This window comes from Penicillium robsamsonii, assembly GCF_028829455.1.
Source record: "Penicillium robsamsonii strain IBT 29466 chromosome Unknown utg000002l_segment0_segment0, whole genome shotgun sequence".
NCBI lineage: Eukaryota > Fungi > Ascomycota > Eurotiomycetes > Eurotiales > Aspergillaceae > Penicillium > Penicillium robsamsonii.
In genome coordinates, this window is record NW_026643220.1 from 2,578,246 (window position 1) to 2,592,216 (window position 13,971).

Consider the following 13,971-nt stretch of genomic DNA (forward strand, 5'->3'; position numbering starts at 1 on the left):
AGTGTACACATGGACAACGTCTTTAATGAACGATTAAAGTAAGGAAACGTAAAGATCAGGTGCTCCTTGGGTACCATTATATCTTACTTTTCGATTCAATTACAGAGTTCCATATTAGGGTCTTGGTGCCGTTGAACTTCATATCTTGGCGAAGGAGGGGTGAAACATCTAGTTAGATATCTCTATGCTAACGAAGTCAAACAATACAGACTAATGCTTCTGGAAAAGACCCTCTGGAAAAATAGGTAATGATTTTTCTTTTGGCTACTTCATCTATACGAGCATTGAGTGATCGAACATTCTCTGCTAGCTATGCTTAATACGACTACATCAACACACATATTTACAAATGAAACAGTAAAGATCCATCGGTTGTTCATATAACTAAAACCTTCATGATACATCAATTACTTGCCGACATTATGACATGAAAATTTATTTCTTGCCGGATCCTCCAGAGGGGGGAGTGTAGGTCGAGCTTCCCGACCCGCTGTTGTAGTAGGAGCTTCCATTGGGGTTGGAGTAGTAGTAAGAGCCATTGCTAGGGCAAACGGTCAGAATATACTGTTTCCAGTCACTGCATATGCATGACAGCTTCGTTCGAGCCGAATACATACGTGTTGGAGTAGTGGTAGCTGTTCGAGTTAGACGCGCTGTTGCCGTAGTCGTGAGAGCAATAGTGGTTGCCCTAATTTGATTTTTGTCAGTGTCATATTGATGATGGCCTGGCATTCATCGAGAACAGATGCATATATGATGTTCTTGGTGGCATGGAGGAAATTGGGGGGGAGCATACCTGGCTGTTGGTGCCGGAGCTCTTGGTAGTGTATCCCTGTCCGGAGCTAGACATGGTAAGTGGTTTTTATGGGTGATTTGTAGGCTCTGTTATTGCTTTGGAGATTAGATGCGGATAATACAAGAAGAATAAGAGAAAAAGAAGGAGAGGAGGGTTAATATACCAGTAATTGGTCAGGGTGGGGGAAAGCGGCACGAATACAACAAGATCAGCAGTGAAGTCATCGTTGGCGGCGCTACTTCCAGCATTTACGACTTTATCCAATGATTTACAATGTCTTCCTTTAACCTGTATATACAAATAAAGTGTGACAGTCAACTGCCGGTGCATTGGAGTGTGATAGAGAGTGCAGATGCAGCTCTTCGGGCCACCTCGAAAATGAGTATGTGATGTATCGACCGCCACTTAATCTAACAAACAAGATATTTAACTAAAGACGGAGAGAATAGGTATACGGAGTAGTTTCAAGTCTACAAGAGATATGCAGACCAGACTAACAGGTCATGTTTTATACTACACATATTCCGAAGCTACGGATATTAACTTTATATGGGAACTGGCATGAACCATCTTATTCGTCTCACCAATGCAATAGACTATTCGCAAATATCAAAATAAAGACCATGTTCTTCGAGACCATCCTATTAAGCAGAGTCTGTATATCTAACCTCAAGATAGCTCATGTCTAACATCCTGACCTAATTCAGCAGTTTAATCAAAGAAAGCAAAGATCCAATCACAATATGACTACTCGCGACAATCCAAGATAAAAGCCAAATCATCATGAATCGCCTCCAACTGACCAGCAACTGTGTAGTTTATATCACGATAGATAGTGGTCGACTCTCTAAGGCAAGTCAGTGACCTAACCAAAGCTGGCAGAATCTTCGCGCGACAAAACCGTTGGAATTCACCAACGAAATACCCAGGCGGGCTAATCAGAACAGTGGGACACATGGGGGACTTCCTAGTCATGGTCTCTGCGACATGTCCGAGGATCTCCAGCTGAACGATCAGATCACAAATCACTTGAATGGTACCTGCGCGGCGATCTTCCACATTATGGAGTGAGTAAGCCTCCCTTTCTAGAGCTTGCTGGAAGAGCGTGCATTCACGCTCGAAATGCCGTTCATAGGTCAGGTGGCTGGGTTTGGCAAAAGACATTGGCATGGTGGGAGTAAAACAGGGGGTTTGGATGGTCTGGAGATGTGTGAACACTCTGATCCAGGACTTTTGGAGAGTGGGTGAGAGATGAGAAGAAAGAATGATCAGGTAGAAACCCCCAGGCTTTTATTGTCTTCAGGGTTAGGACTGTGTTGTTTAGACAAACAGGTATTTGACAAAGAAGCACAAAGCTCTTGAAACAGGGTTCATTCTTTATCAAAACTCTCTCATTGTAGTCTTTGTTCAATGGTCTTATCTTTCTTCTTTACATCGAACATCTATACCAGCTCTACCTGATCATAAGTATACTGACAAGTACTATAAATATTCCCATGCTAATTTTAACCATTAACATGCAAGATACCCGTCAGTATGGCGCCTTTAAAGCAACACCTTCGCGCTAGGATATGCCAACGAGACAATCTACAACGAGACAACGACACAAACTTTTGCTAAGGGGAATCTCGGGTTCGCTGGCTGCGAGAACATATACGACATCCTAGCTGAAAAGGGACTGGTCATCGCCGAGGGGATATTCAGAATTGACGGGCCTCAGTTTTCACAGATTGCCCGAGCTCGTATGCAAGAGATTACTGATCCCCAAAGTCTACGACGCTTCTACGTTTGTGATATCGTCAATACGGATACTAGGAAGTTTGTGCAGAATGTTCTGTATTCTCCACGCAATGGTCTCACTTGGCCTCCGGTCTGTCAAGATCCGCGGATCTGGGAGTATAAAACCCTTGAGTACCAGGGTCTTCTGGGTACGCGCATTGGGAAGTGTGCGGTTCATTTGGTTCTGGAGATATTTCCTAGAGGTACGTACTATATTGCTAGGATTGTGAGGTGGGATCAGAGTTGCTCGCTTGAGATCAGGTTTGATATTGAACCTATTCCTGTATCGGGTTGTGCTGGTTGATTCTGATAGCCGTTGACAATACACTTGTTTTAGTGACCTCCATCTCCATTGTAATGGTCGATAGTGAATTTAGTAGATAGCCTCTTGAAGAGACGGAGCGAATGTAGCATAGTTCAATGTTGAAACCCAACTAGATCCGAGTATTATACCCGTGATGAAATCAAAGAGCTAATCTGATACAATTTATATTCGATGTCTCACAGCAGACTTACAGCTCCTTTAAAGCAATATAAGATACTGATACTTGTACATTGAGATATTCTCCTTCCTCTTATGCTCTCTGATCAACAACAATTCCTTTATGTACACATACAGGAACCAATATGGCGAATTCAATGCCGCATGCACAGCAAACCTCGTGCGTTTTAGAAGACTCCTAAACAAATGCCGGGAAACAATGGGAAAAGAACAGGCAGTAAGAGTGGGAAAAGTAAGAAAATGGAGAGGGGAAGTGGTGGATACATAAAAGGGGCCCGATTCAAGAAGAATGTGGAAGGGCAAAGTGACATGCCAGAACAAAAAGGAGAAAGGGTAGAGGGAATAAAAGTCACATCAGGAGAGGAGTCGTCGTTCTCGTGTCGGCCGGGTGAAGTACAAACGCCTATTTCTTGTGTTCGTTGGCGGCCACATCAAATCCCTCCTGCGCAGTCTTCGTGGCAATGTTCTGCTCAACCTGTTCCTCAAAGAACGTCGGCGCCTGGTTGCTTTGCGATGTCTCCGATGACCGAGAGTTGTCTTCAACCCCAAGAGACTTCTTTGCCAAACCCCGAGCCTGTGTCTCGCTGACTTTTCCATAAACAGCCATGGCATTGGCGATCATGCCACCCATATCTCCAACATTTCCGGGAACAACAACAGCTGTGCCCTCGCGTGCCAAGTTCGACCAAGCCGAAACATACTTCTCGGCAACGCTAAGAGTAATAGCATTCTGAGCATTATCGCCACCCTCCTCGATGGCCCGGGCAACGGCGTCAATGCCAAGCGCGGTAGCCTCGGCCTTAAGCTTGATAGCCTCGGCTTCACCGGAAGCGTGGTTGATCTTCTCAGAGCGCAGAGCCTCAGAAGCCAAAATAACAGACTGCTTGCGACCCTCGGCAATGTTGATCGCACTCTGGCGTTGACCTTCAGACTCCAGGATCTCAGCTCGCTTGGAGCGCTCAGCAGTAACCTGGCGGTGCATGGCAGCAACGACGGCTTCCGGTGCGTGGATATCCCTAATTTCATATCGGAGACAGACGACACCCCATTCCTGGGCGGCCTCGTTGATAGCCTTGGTGATGTTTGTATTGAGATTGGCGCGTTCCTTAAGAACGTGATCGAGGGTCAACTGACCGATTTCGGAACGCATAGTCGTCTGCGCGAGTTGTGAAATAGCGTATTCTGCATCCTCGACTCCGTAGCTACAATTGACTGATGTGTTAGCGATTTCTTTGTTCCGACTAATCCAATTCCACGCAACAACCAAGAACGCGCCATAAAATCACTTACCTTGCCTTGTACGCATCGAAAACACGCGTATATAGCACACCATCCAGCTCCAGGGTGACATTATCCGCCGTAATGGCGTTCTGGCTGGGGATCTCAATGGCCGCCTCCTTCAAGCTCTTCACGTAGGCAATTCGGTCCAAGAACGGCACAAGGATCGCAAGACCAGGTTCTAGGATTCGGTCAAACTTTCCCATGCGTTCGACGATCCATGCTGTCTGTTGTGGGACGAACCGCACAACGGTGTTCGCGGGGAGGGTCTGTCGGTTGGAGAAATAGCTAGTGGGTCCCTCGTTGTATGAGCCGCCATTTTTGAAGCTGTTGAAAAGAGACTCTGGGGCGAGAGACTGAGGAGAATTTGACAGCGTCCGTCGTTGAGTCTGGGTGAAGGGTGTGGCGCTGACTGTGGAGGTTCGTGTGAGACGTTGGGGAAGGAGTTTCTGGCCACGAGGCCGGAGTAGCCGTGACGTTTGCCGGGATGCGCCCTCCATGTTGATGAAGAGGTGAGTTTAGATGCAAAGAGGTTTGAATGAAAAGAAGAACAATGGATTGGACGCGTAGAACAGAGCTAGAGAGGGGAAAGGGAGCTATTAGAGCCGGATCGGGATTGAATTATCTCCGTTTGGGTTCAAGATCTTGTTGCCTGAGGCATGAATGATCGACCTCGTTCCATCGGATGCGACTTACTTTTACTTCCAACCTTGGAAGGTTTATATAGATGACTCAATTATGCAGTTTTACACACATTTTACAATTAATATTCTCCAGATGTCTTACAGAGCATGTTCAATATCATGGAGTACAGAGTATGCATATCAATCATATCAATCATATTACTCCACAAAGACCCGAATAGCCCGGTTTATGCTAATAACAAAGAACAGAAAACAAAATCATCCTCGCAGGGACCCCAGCAAGAAGAAGAAAAGCACCGAATGGATCAATCCACTTCAGAAGAGTCGTCCAAAGAAGGACTAGGTAGACCGAATGGACAGATCGGCAATGTAGATATGCTGGATTCATTTTCTCCGATTGGCACCATGAACGAAACTCGAGAAACACACAGATAACCTCAGACAGGCCTTTTTAAGACATGTGTTTTTTTTTTTCTGGGTTATTGCCATGCTGATACTTATTAAGACCCAGGGCCGATGGAAGGCCTGGATCGGAAATTGACTGGATAAAGGAAAGCCACAACCTCAGGAAGGAAACAAGAAAAGTAGTGGAAATATCTATGTCAAGGTTGGAAAAACGAATTTTGGGGGCCCGGCACACCGTAGTGGCAGGCAAAGAGAGAAGACTGCCAATAAAATCATGCCCGGACGCCAGAACGTTTCGAGTACCTCCCATGACTGAAAAGCAATGAAAATTAAACAGAAAAAAAAGGAGATAAGAGAGAACTCCGAAGCTTCGAGTTGACCGAGAAGCCAGACCGCGTTATTGAAATGAAGGGGTCACTTGGAACTCTAGAAGAAAAGTTGGCGAATATGCATGCAAAAAAAAGACCATTTTGAACAAAAAAAGGATAATGTTGGTCACGAGAAGATGAACAAGCAGCAGGAAATAAGACGTGTCGCAAATAAGCAAAGTTCAGAAAGGAAATTCAAAAAAGGGCTCATGATAACTTTTCTCTGGCCTTCTTGCCGTGCTGGGTATTGAAATATTTGCTGATCTTTCCCCGGTTGTGTAATTTCATCTTTCCACTGGCAATGGTTTCATGGATCGTGCTGGAGACGAGGGTGTGATAGTGCGATGTTTGATCGTATGAGAGATGAACCAAGTCGTACATCACGAGGTCAGGAATGGGGCGACGGTGAAGCAGGCATTTCCGATAATATTCCATGAGCTCAATGAAACCGTTGTCAATGTGTCGAGTCAAAAGGTCATCAAGGGCAGAACGCCTAAATTCATTATACAGATGCGAGTTGAAATGTTTTGTCAAGCTGGACGACCAGGATTGGTAAGGCTGGGCCATTTCCAAGCTATACCTTCTTGCCACCGGTCGGTCTTGGCCATCGAAAGTTTCTTGGTGAGACATATTGAAAGTTTTTGGGATATAATTTGGCGTTTCTGTGGAAGAACGGCTTTTCTCATTTGACTTGGGCGCCGGTTGATGCGCTTCGGCAAAAGACCTGTTGATCCACCAATCAGCACCGCCGATTTGGTGTTGAGAGTAATCTGCATCGAAGCTGTTCATACAGTCAGTCAGTGCCTCACGTAGAGTAGATCTTAGGGCAAATAGTTTAGCATACCTCACTAGGGCCACCGCCGGTTCCAAATCAGAGGGGAAAGGAGGTTCGGACTGCGAATCTAATCCACACGCTGAGGAAGAAGTGTCAACAAATGAATGGTCCAGGGGAAAAGACGAAGACGACGAAAAAAATGATCTTGTCGAAAAAGCATCGGGGGAGGCAGATGAATTCCAGGGGTTTCCTACATTGGCAATCTCGTTCACTGCGGTGGGTGGCAATGAGGGCATGAATTCCGGGGCGGTAGATGAAAGTGAAATCTTGGCATCATGGGCGACACCGTTGGGGACGAACTGAGGAGCGGATCCGTTAATAACGGTCTCGTTGCTGTGAACCAGGGTGTTCTCATCAGTCTTGCTAGCAGGGGCGGCACCATCATGCTGGGCGGTAGGTTCGCGCTGGTCCACGGGGAGGACCCATTGCTGCCACTTGTCTCTGGGGCGCAGGCGGTCAACGCCATCCTCACCAGTTTGGCACTCAACGTTGCGGAGCTGACGGGACACGTGACGAAGGAGCTCAAAGTCCTCAGTGAGAGACTTGACACGCTTGAAGCTGGCAAGGACGTTCAGAGGCACGAATCCTTGAGAATCCATCTGCTTACGAAGGAACATGTCCTTGCACATGTTGTCGACGGAGAAGTAGTACTCCAATTGCATGGAGAGCATGTTCATGAGCGAGAAAGGCTCGACGTATTGTTGCTGGTAAGGAACGGCGCTCATCGGGGCAGCTGGGTAGCCATACATCGCGTTGATATCACCTGGGAAAGGATAAACAACACCGTACATATTTGCGGGAGTGGGCAAAGAGGGCGATCGGAGGGGCATACGGTTTCCTTGTTGAGATCCATTGGGAAGACCATGCTGCTGCGAGCGCTGACGATCGTTGAAGCCAAACTTGGGCGCACCGAATGAGTTGTTGGACATGGACGCATTGAACTGGGCGTTCTGACCACCGTAGTTGTTGTAAACACCACCACGGCCGCGGTTAGATCCACGACCTCCACGCTCAGATCGGAACTCTCCGCGTTCGCGGTTGAACTCGGTGAGACCGGCAGGGTCGGCAGACTTCGATCCAGCCTCGAAGCGACTGCCGCGGGCAGCAGCCTGCGAATCAACAGCCAAGTTCCCACCCTTCTGGTTGCGGTCACCTGCGCGGGCATCCTGGTTTCTTCCAAAGGCCTTACCCTCACGCTGAGAGCGGGGGACGTTCTCTCCGCCATTCACCTGCTTATTCTCCTCTCCGTTGCGGGCTCCACGGCCACGCTCGGGTGCCTGGGAAGCCTTGCGTGCATCGGCTGCAGCACTGGCATCGGCGCTGGGGGACCGTCTCGACTGTGCGGGGAGAGAGGCGGCACGTCCAGTGCCAGACTCGTGGCGTCCGCGATCTCCAGAGGCAGGCTTTGCGCCTTGGGCGGCCTGTCCAGAGGCAGCCTTGTCAGTGGTAGAGGCACCATTGCCGTGAGCTCCACGGCCACTGTCTCGGCCACCACGAGTGGCGCGTCTACCTCCACGACCACCGGCAGATGGGAGCGGGGTGTTGAAAACAGCAGTGGGGACGTAAGGAACGGGAGTCCACTTTTCCTTTCCATGGGGTCTGATGACGGGGCTCTTATCAGTCTTCTCCTGAACCTTCTTCTTCTCTTCGCCAATCGCAACTTGGGGAGTAGGCCAAGCAGTAGCGTCTTCTACTGGGGGAACCGATCCGGCATCGCGTCCCTTTCCACCCTCGGTCTTCTTGCGGTCCTTGGCACCTTCCTGTGCGCCATCGGCACCCTTCTTCTTGGAGCCAGCCTTGGAGTCTTGCTGGGTCTCATCAACAGTCGAGGCGGCCTTGGAGGCGGCCTTGCTAGTGGAAGCGGACTTGGGGGCAGCCTTGACCTTGGCGTCCTGGGCCTCTCGTCTCTGTTGCCAGATGTTGACCGAGGGCAGAGGAGCAGCCTTCAGCTCCTTGGGTGGTGATACGGTTTTCTCGGAATCCTCGGACTTTTCAGTAGACTTCTCTGCGGCACCTTCGGCCTTCTCGGTTCCCTCACTGGGAGCCTGCTTCTCAGCGGTACCCTCTGCGTTGCCGTTGGAGGTATTTGAGTCGTCATCCTTTGACTTGCGCGACTTTGAGCCTGTGCGAACGCTCGGGCTTGATGTTCGAGAGTGAATAGCCTTTGTCTTGGCGGCATGCTTGTTGGTGACAGTGGTGAAATCATCATCATCCTTGCTCTCCTCTGCTGCTACCTCTGGTTTTTGGACGGGCTCAGACTCGGTGGGGGCTGGTGCATCATCCGTTGTAGTCTCAACGGCGGTCTGCTCCTCCGGTTTGGAGTCGATCTTCTCGGATTCTGAGGGGGTCTTGGACGGGGTCGGTGTGCCGGAGACGCCCTTGGCGGCTTGTGCGTACGAAAACGTAGACATGTCGAATTGAGAGCTTACTGTAGCTCTGATCGAGTGTGGGTGAAAAAAAATTTGAGGTGCGGGATATTTTACCCGGACGACCTTGGAGGGCTCTGGATATCAGTCTGCGCCTAAGGCGAGATGGCACCTGCGCAAGTGGAAATCAAGAAAGGGAAAATTCCAGCTTTTTGTAACCCCACTAATCTTCAGCTTCCTGTCTTTCCAGAGAGGCTCTCAATTGTGTGTCGAAAGGACGATTTCGTGTGCGTAGCGAGACGAAGGACCACGGGGGGTATCGGGTCGCAAGGGCAATCGAAGGAGTTTTATCTGCTAGGAGGATCGTCTAGACCACAAATCGCATTGATAAATGGGCCGTCGATTTCTCGGTACGAAGTGATCTCAACACCCGTTGCTTGTGAGCACACAGGTTGTCAAAGAATAGAATGTTGAAGTGTAAGGGAGAAAAAAAATCCCACCGAAGACGCTACGGAGGCACTGCCTTGTCGACGTCGTCAGGCTAGAAGGGGTTGAAAGGGCTGACTGAGTGCAAGTCGGATGCACGGGAACGTTGTGTAATTCCAGGCTCGATTCTTGAGGCGAAGGTGAATTTGGGGTGTCCCTTGGAAAAAACCGCGATTGAGAAAACGGGAAGTATCGGTTCTCTCTGAGACGGAGAGGTACCGAAAAGGAAGTCAAAGGAAGGGAGAAAAACAGCCCGGAGAAATGTAGGAGAGAGAAGAGAGAGAGACACAAAATTATTTGGTTCAGGGCAGAACTGGTAGCGGGGTTTTTTCTTTACACGTAATTAAAGGCACATTTTGTTTTTGTACTTTATTGTGGAATTTCGCATAAAGATTTTTTTAACACCTTTGGTCTATTTCTTTATTATCTAATTCTTTTATGTGTTCTACCTTAGGAATGCCTAGGTTCCCTTATGTATAGGTATCTCGGGGTACCAAGGCATATTCCCATATATATGGAGTAGTATAGTACTCCGTACCTATACTATGCATTCCAGAATAAACACATTATGAGTCCCTGGTGTAGTGTACACTATCTTATACACACTAGATGCATGTCCACCTCTGTATTTTCATTGCCGAGGTCATCAATTTCGGTACTCAATGTACTTCTTGTACCCTTTTTTATACATAGCATATGTTCTATGAAAACCAACAAAGAACCAGTTCAAAGCCATACATAATTGAGCCGCATACTTCTTCAAGAGTATTGGCCCAATAATAATCACAGCTTAGGCGACCCATGATTAAAATAGCTGTCTAAGTGGCGATATTCAGGGTGAAGTCTCAAGCAACCAATGTCCAGCCAATTGGATAACGTTATGGCGTTTCTTGTTCTAAACCTTCTATCAAAGACCTTTTGCTTTGTAAATCGAGCTTCTATTCAAGTACTAACAATAGAGATCATAGAGAATACAATGCAATACCTATAATACTGATTTCGGCTCATCAACTTCGAAGTAAAAAATACACTGCATCTGAACATCGCGGGGTCCACCGGAGCCCGCGGCCATTGGCGCACAATAGAAATATCTGACGTGGGAATTTTTCTTTTGGTATCTTCTTAAATAGGATATCGTGGCAATATTATATAGGTGCTATTATTACTATTAACTTTAGTACATACTACACATGCTCAACTGCCCAATTCAATTGTTCCATGTCATCGACCCGTTGGAGGCCGTTTGATTGTTCGGATATACGGGCCGATTGAAATTATCTGGGTAAGTGTAATACAAACTAATACGTTCAAATCTTCAATGTTTGAAGATAAAAATAAATTACGATGCTGGATCATTGTGCGAAAAGAATGTGATTTGTATACTTCCAACACGTGAATATCCCTACCCAACTGCTCCAGGCCTAGTCCATACCAACACTATCACTCTTTTTTTTATATCATAAAATGTATACCAACAAACTCAATTACACCAAACAACCCCAAATATAAACCATCTTGATTCCCTTTTACCTAATAAATCAAAAGTGGTGTTTTCGGCAGCGATTAGGGCTGAGGGCACGCGGAAACCATCGGAATGGGAGAGTGGGTATGTAATCAGAATACGCCCGGGGTCGGGCGGGCTGTATTATTCCTGAAACCTGCCTAAGGTGTCGGTGATCTATAGGATTTACCTAATATGGAGACGTCGATGTAAAAGAGGGATATCATTGTCCTAAAACTCCATATTCCATATCCATACCAACCAGAAAAGCATCATCTACCAATGTCGAACACTGACCAACACCTGTTCATGCGGATCCAAATCCATCGCGCCCAGTGGCCCCGTCCCTAAGCCCAGCCGCATGAGGACCTGCCAGACGAGTTTGCGTTTGAGATTCTCGCGCACACAGATCTTTTCCAGGGCATCGTGGCCATTGAAGTACTTGATGAAGATAGGCCAGTACTTCTTGTGCAGGGCCTGGTTATCGTTGGGCGTGATATACGGGCTGGCATTTTCGTCTCCCTGGATGATCGGGTTGTCGGAGAATCGAGAGAAAATTTCGTCAAGCCAGCGGGACTCGAGTGGGGACGCGCGGTGCGGGGAAAGGATGAAAGAGGACAGCCGGAGAGCTGTTGATTGATCGAGGAGTTTGTGAGACGAGCGCAGTTGGGCGTGTGGGTCGAGTCGATTGGGCGTGGGTGTTTCATCTCCGCTGCCGTGACTATCGAGGGAAGAGGACGAGGAAGAATTCGCGTCATCATTTTCATCGTCGAAGTTGCTGTTCTCGTCGACCGAGATCGAGTTTGAGTTGCCCTTGGCCAGGTATCGCTCGACTTCCTCCTTGCGCATCGCCATCTCCACGGCCATTTTGATCTCGGGCGAGACCTTGATGTGCGCAAAAGTGCGGAGCTGGGTAACCCAACCACCGCGCAGTAACCAGGCCAGAATAGTAAAGTAAATCTCCTTGTGGTCTTTGCTGGGGATGAAGTTGCTATAAGGGCGAGGTGTACCACTGAGAGTGGAAAGCATTTTCGGCAAACTAGGGTATGTTGGGAATGCTGTCTGATAAGCGATCGTAGCTATTTCAAGCTTGCTCAGGTCACAGTTTGGAGAGACGATGTATGTGTCTCGTTGGTGGATGGGAGGGATGGCGCGAGCACGGCGCCAGTACACAAGATGACTTGATAGCATCTGAATATGGGATAGTGGGATCCCGGATGATACTGATATCTGTGCAAATGACTTGGTTGGCTTGGAGCATCGGATATAATGCGCAAGTGCGGGGGCAAGCGCTCCCCCAGACGCCTCGACATCCTTGACAATGGCGGCTTCGCTGTCTAACAGAAGTAGAGCAAAGTGCTTTGCCAGGACCTGGTGTGGCGTATTACTTTCATCTGCACCTGGATCGTCGACAGGAGTTGCACTGTCTGCTGTCGTGAGCCACAAACCTGGGTATGCTTTATCCATAGGACCAGTAAGGTATGGTGTAGAGGTCAAAGGTGGAATCTGGAGCGAGATGGAAACATCCGGGCTGAGCGATACGGATGCGATTTTGGATGCCGATATGCTACTATAGACTGTGTAGATGGCTCGAGCTAGAGAAGACTGAGATATCAATTCCGAGTAAAGATTATGTGTTGATGTTTCTGTCGAGTATCATTGTCAGCTCCAGCAGGATGGTCATTAGCAGGAAACATACTTGTCTCTCGTGCTCTTCTCCTCACTTGTAGAATATGTTGAGATTCCTTCCACACATAGTCAGTGCGAGCCTGTTCCCATTTAAGAGCCTTGGCGAATTTCTTGATGATATTCTCGTAGATTTCCTTCACACGCATGGAGTACTCCAGCAAAGGAGGATCCACAACAAACACCACATTGAACATTGTCATATGGTCTTTGTCCTCTGGATCAAGCGGCTCATCTGATTTCCCAGGTCGTCCGCTAGTCGACCCACGCTTGCTGTCTGTCGGCGATGTCAAAGACTCCGCAATGGAAGCGACACTAGCACCCAAATCAGGTGAAGTAACGAATTGCTCATCCTTCTTGCCTTCCTCGGCACTCTCATTGTGACCCAACTCCCCACCGTCCCATTCAGGACGAGGCTTCTTCTGCTTCTTGCGTCGTTGTTTGCGCCACGAGCCATCCTCACGCACAAAGACCGGCCAACCAATAAGCGCCAAATCATTGATCCCAACCTCAAAACGTCGCTTATGCCATGACCGAGACGGACTAAGCAGTTTCTCCCACACACTCCCAGGAACACCCAAAAGCGACTCCCAAGGCGGTCTAGAGCTCCCAGGACCATCATCAGGTCGATCAGACGCCGTCCCCGCATCGTCGTCAGGATCCGGGTCGGAGACTGCAGCCCGTTTCCGAACCGACGAGCCACGCCCAGAGCCTAGTGACCCAGGGCGCTGGGATTCACCGGCAGCAGACGATGCCATAGCGGGGAGATGATCATCGAGGCCGAAATTGCTAGCGCGGCGACCCGCTAGCACGGAACTCCCACCAACATGGCTCTGGGTTTCCCGTTCATCCTCGTCTTCGTCGGAGCTTAGGCCGCTCTCGGAGCTCGAGCTCGAGTCAGTATTTTTAGAGCGTGTGCGCGTACGCGAGACGCGCCGGCCGCCCTTGGTGGTGGTTTTGATGCGGTTCTCGCTGAGGGGGTTCGGGGGGTAGTGGAAGACGAGGCGGGGGCCGGTACGAGAGCGTACGATAAGAATGATTGCCACGAGGCACGGGTCTGGTGGCCGGGCGATCGATGACATTTGGTGGCTCGGGCTCCGTGGAGGAGTTGGAGATTGAAAGAGTGTGGCTGGGCGGGAACGGTTTCCCATGCGGGGAACCACATAGGGCGAGGACCAACATGTCGCTACAATTCAGATTGGCATGATTTTGGGAATTTCGATGCTAACTCATTTACACAGGTTATATTTACTTATTCGTGTGTTGAATAGGTACCAAATACATTTTCTTATGTGCAACGCCTTGAATAATGCCAGCACTATCCG

At 48.6% G+C, this 13,971-nt stretch overlaps 5 protein-coding genes across 5 annotated transcripts; all 5 read right to left on the reverse strand.

Moving 5' to 3' along the window:
* Window positions 1-435: 435 nt before the first annotated feature.
* N7447_004229 (uncharacterized protein) lies at window positions 436-850 on the reverse strand (the record flags this gene model as incomplete). The annotated part of the gene is made up of 3 exons (XM_057228504.1): window positions 436-541; window positions 618-688; window positions 797-850. 3 exons carry the CDS (start codon window positions 848-850, stop codon window positions 436-438), a joined length of 231 nt encoding a protein of 76 aa, XP_057087845.1.
* A 693-nt stretch (window positions 851-1,543) lies between these two features.
* Window positions 1,544-1,966, reverse strand: N7447_004230 (uncharacterized protein; the record flags this gene model as incomplete). Its single annotated transcript, XM_057228505.1, has 1 exon — window positions 1,544-1,966. One exon carries the CDS (start codon window positions 1,964-1,966, stop codon window positions 1,544-1,546), a length of 423 nt encoding a protein of 140 aa, XP_057087846.1.
* Window positions 1,967-3,480: 1,514 nt separating this feature from the next.
* On the reverse strand, window positions 3,481-4,855 carry N7447_004231 (SPFH domain-containing protein; the record flags this gene model as incomplete). The annotated part of the gene is made up of 2 exons (XM_057228506.1): window positions 3,481-4,279; window positions 4,368-4,855. The coding sequence occupies 2 exons, from the start codon at window positions 4,853-4,855 to the stop codon at window positions 3,481-3,483; spliced, it is 1,287 nt and encodes a 428-aa protein (XP_057087847.1).
* Window positions 4,856-5,979: 1,124 nt separating this feature from the next.
* N7447_004232 (La domain family) lies at window positions 5,980-9,018 on the reverse strand (the record flags this gene model as incomplete). Its single annotated transcript, XM_057228507.1, has 2 exons — window positions 5,980-6,553; window positions 6,617-9,018. 2 exons carry the CDS (start codon window positions 9,016-9,018, stop codon window positions 5,980-5,982), a joined length of 2,976 nt encoding a protein of 991 aa, XP_057087848.1.
* Window positions 9,019-11,236: 2,218 nt separating this feature from the next.
* Window positions 11,237-13,797, reverse strand: N7447_004233 (nitrogen permease regulator 3 family protein; the record flags this gene model as incomplete). Its single annotated transcript, XM_057228508.1, has 2 exons — window positions 11,237-12,606; window positions 12,660-13,797. The coding sequence occupies 2 exons, from the start codon at window positions 13,795-13,797 to the stop codon at window positions 11,237-11,239; spliced, it is 2,508 nt and encodes an 835-aa protein (XP_057087849.1).
* Between the last annotated feature and the right edge of the window lie 174 nt (window positions 13,798-13,971).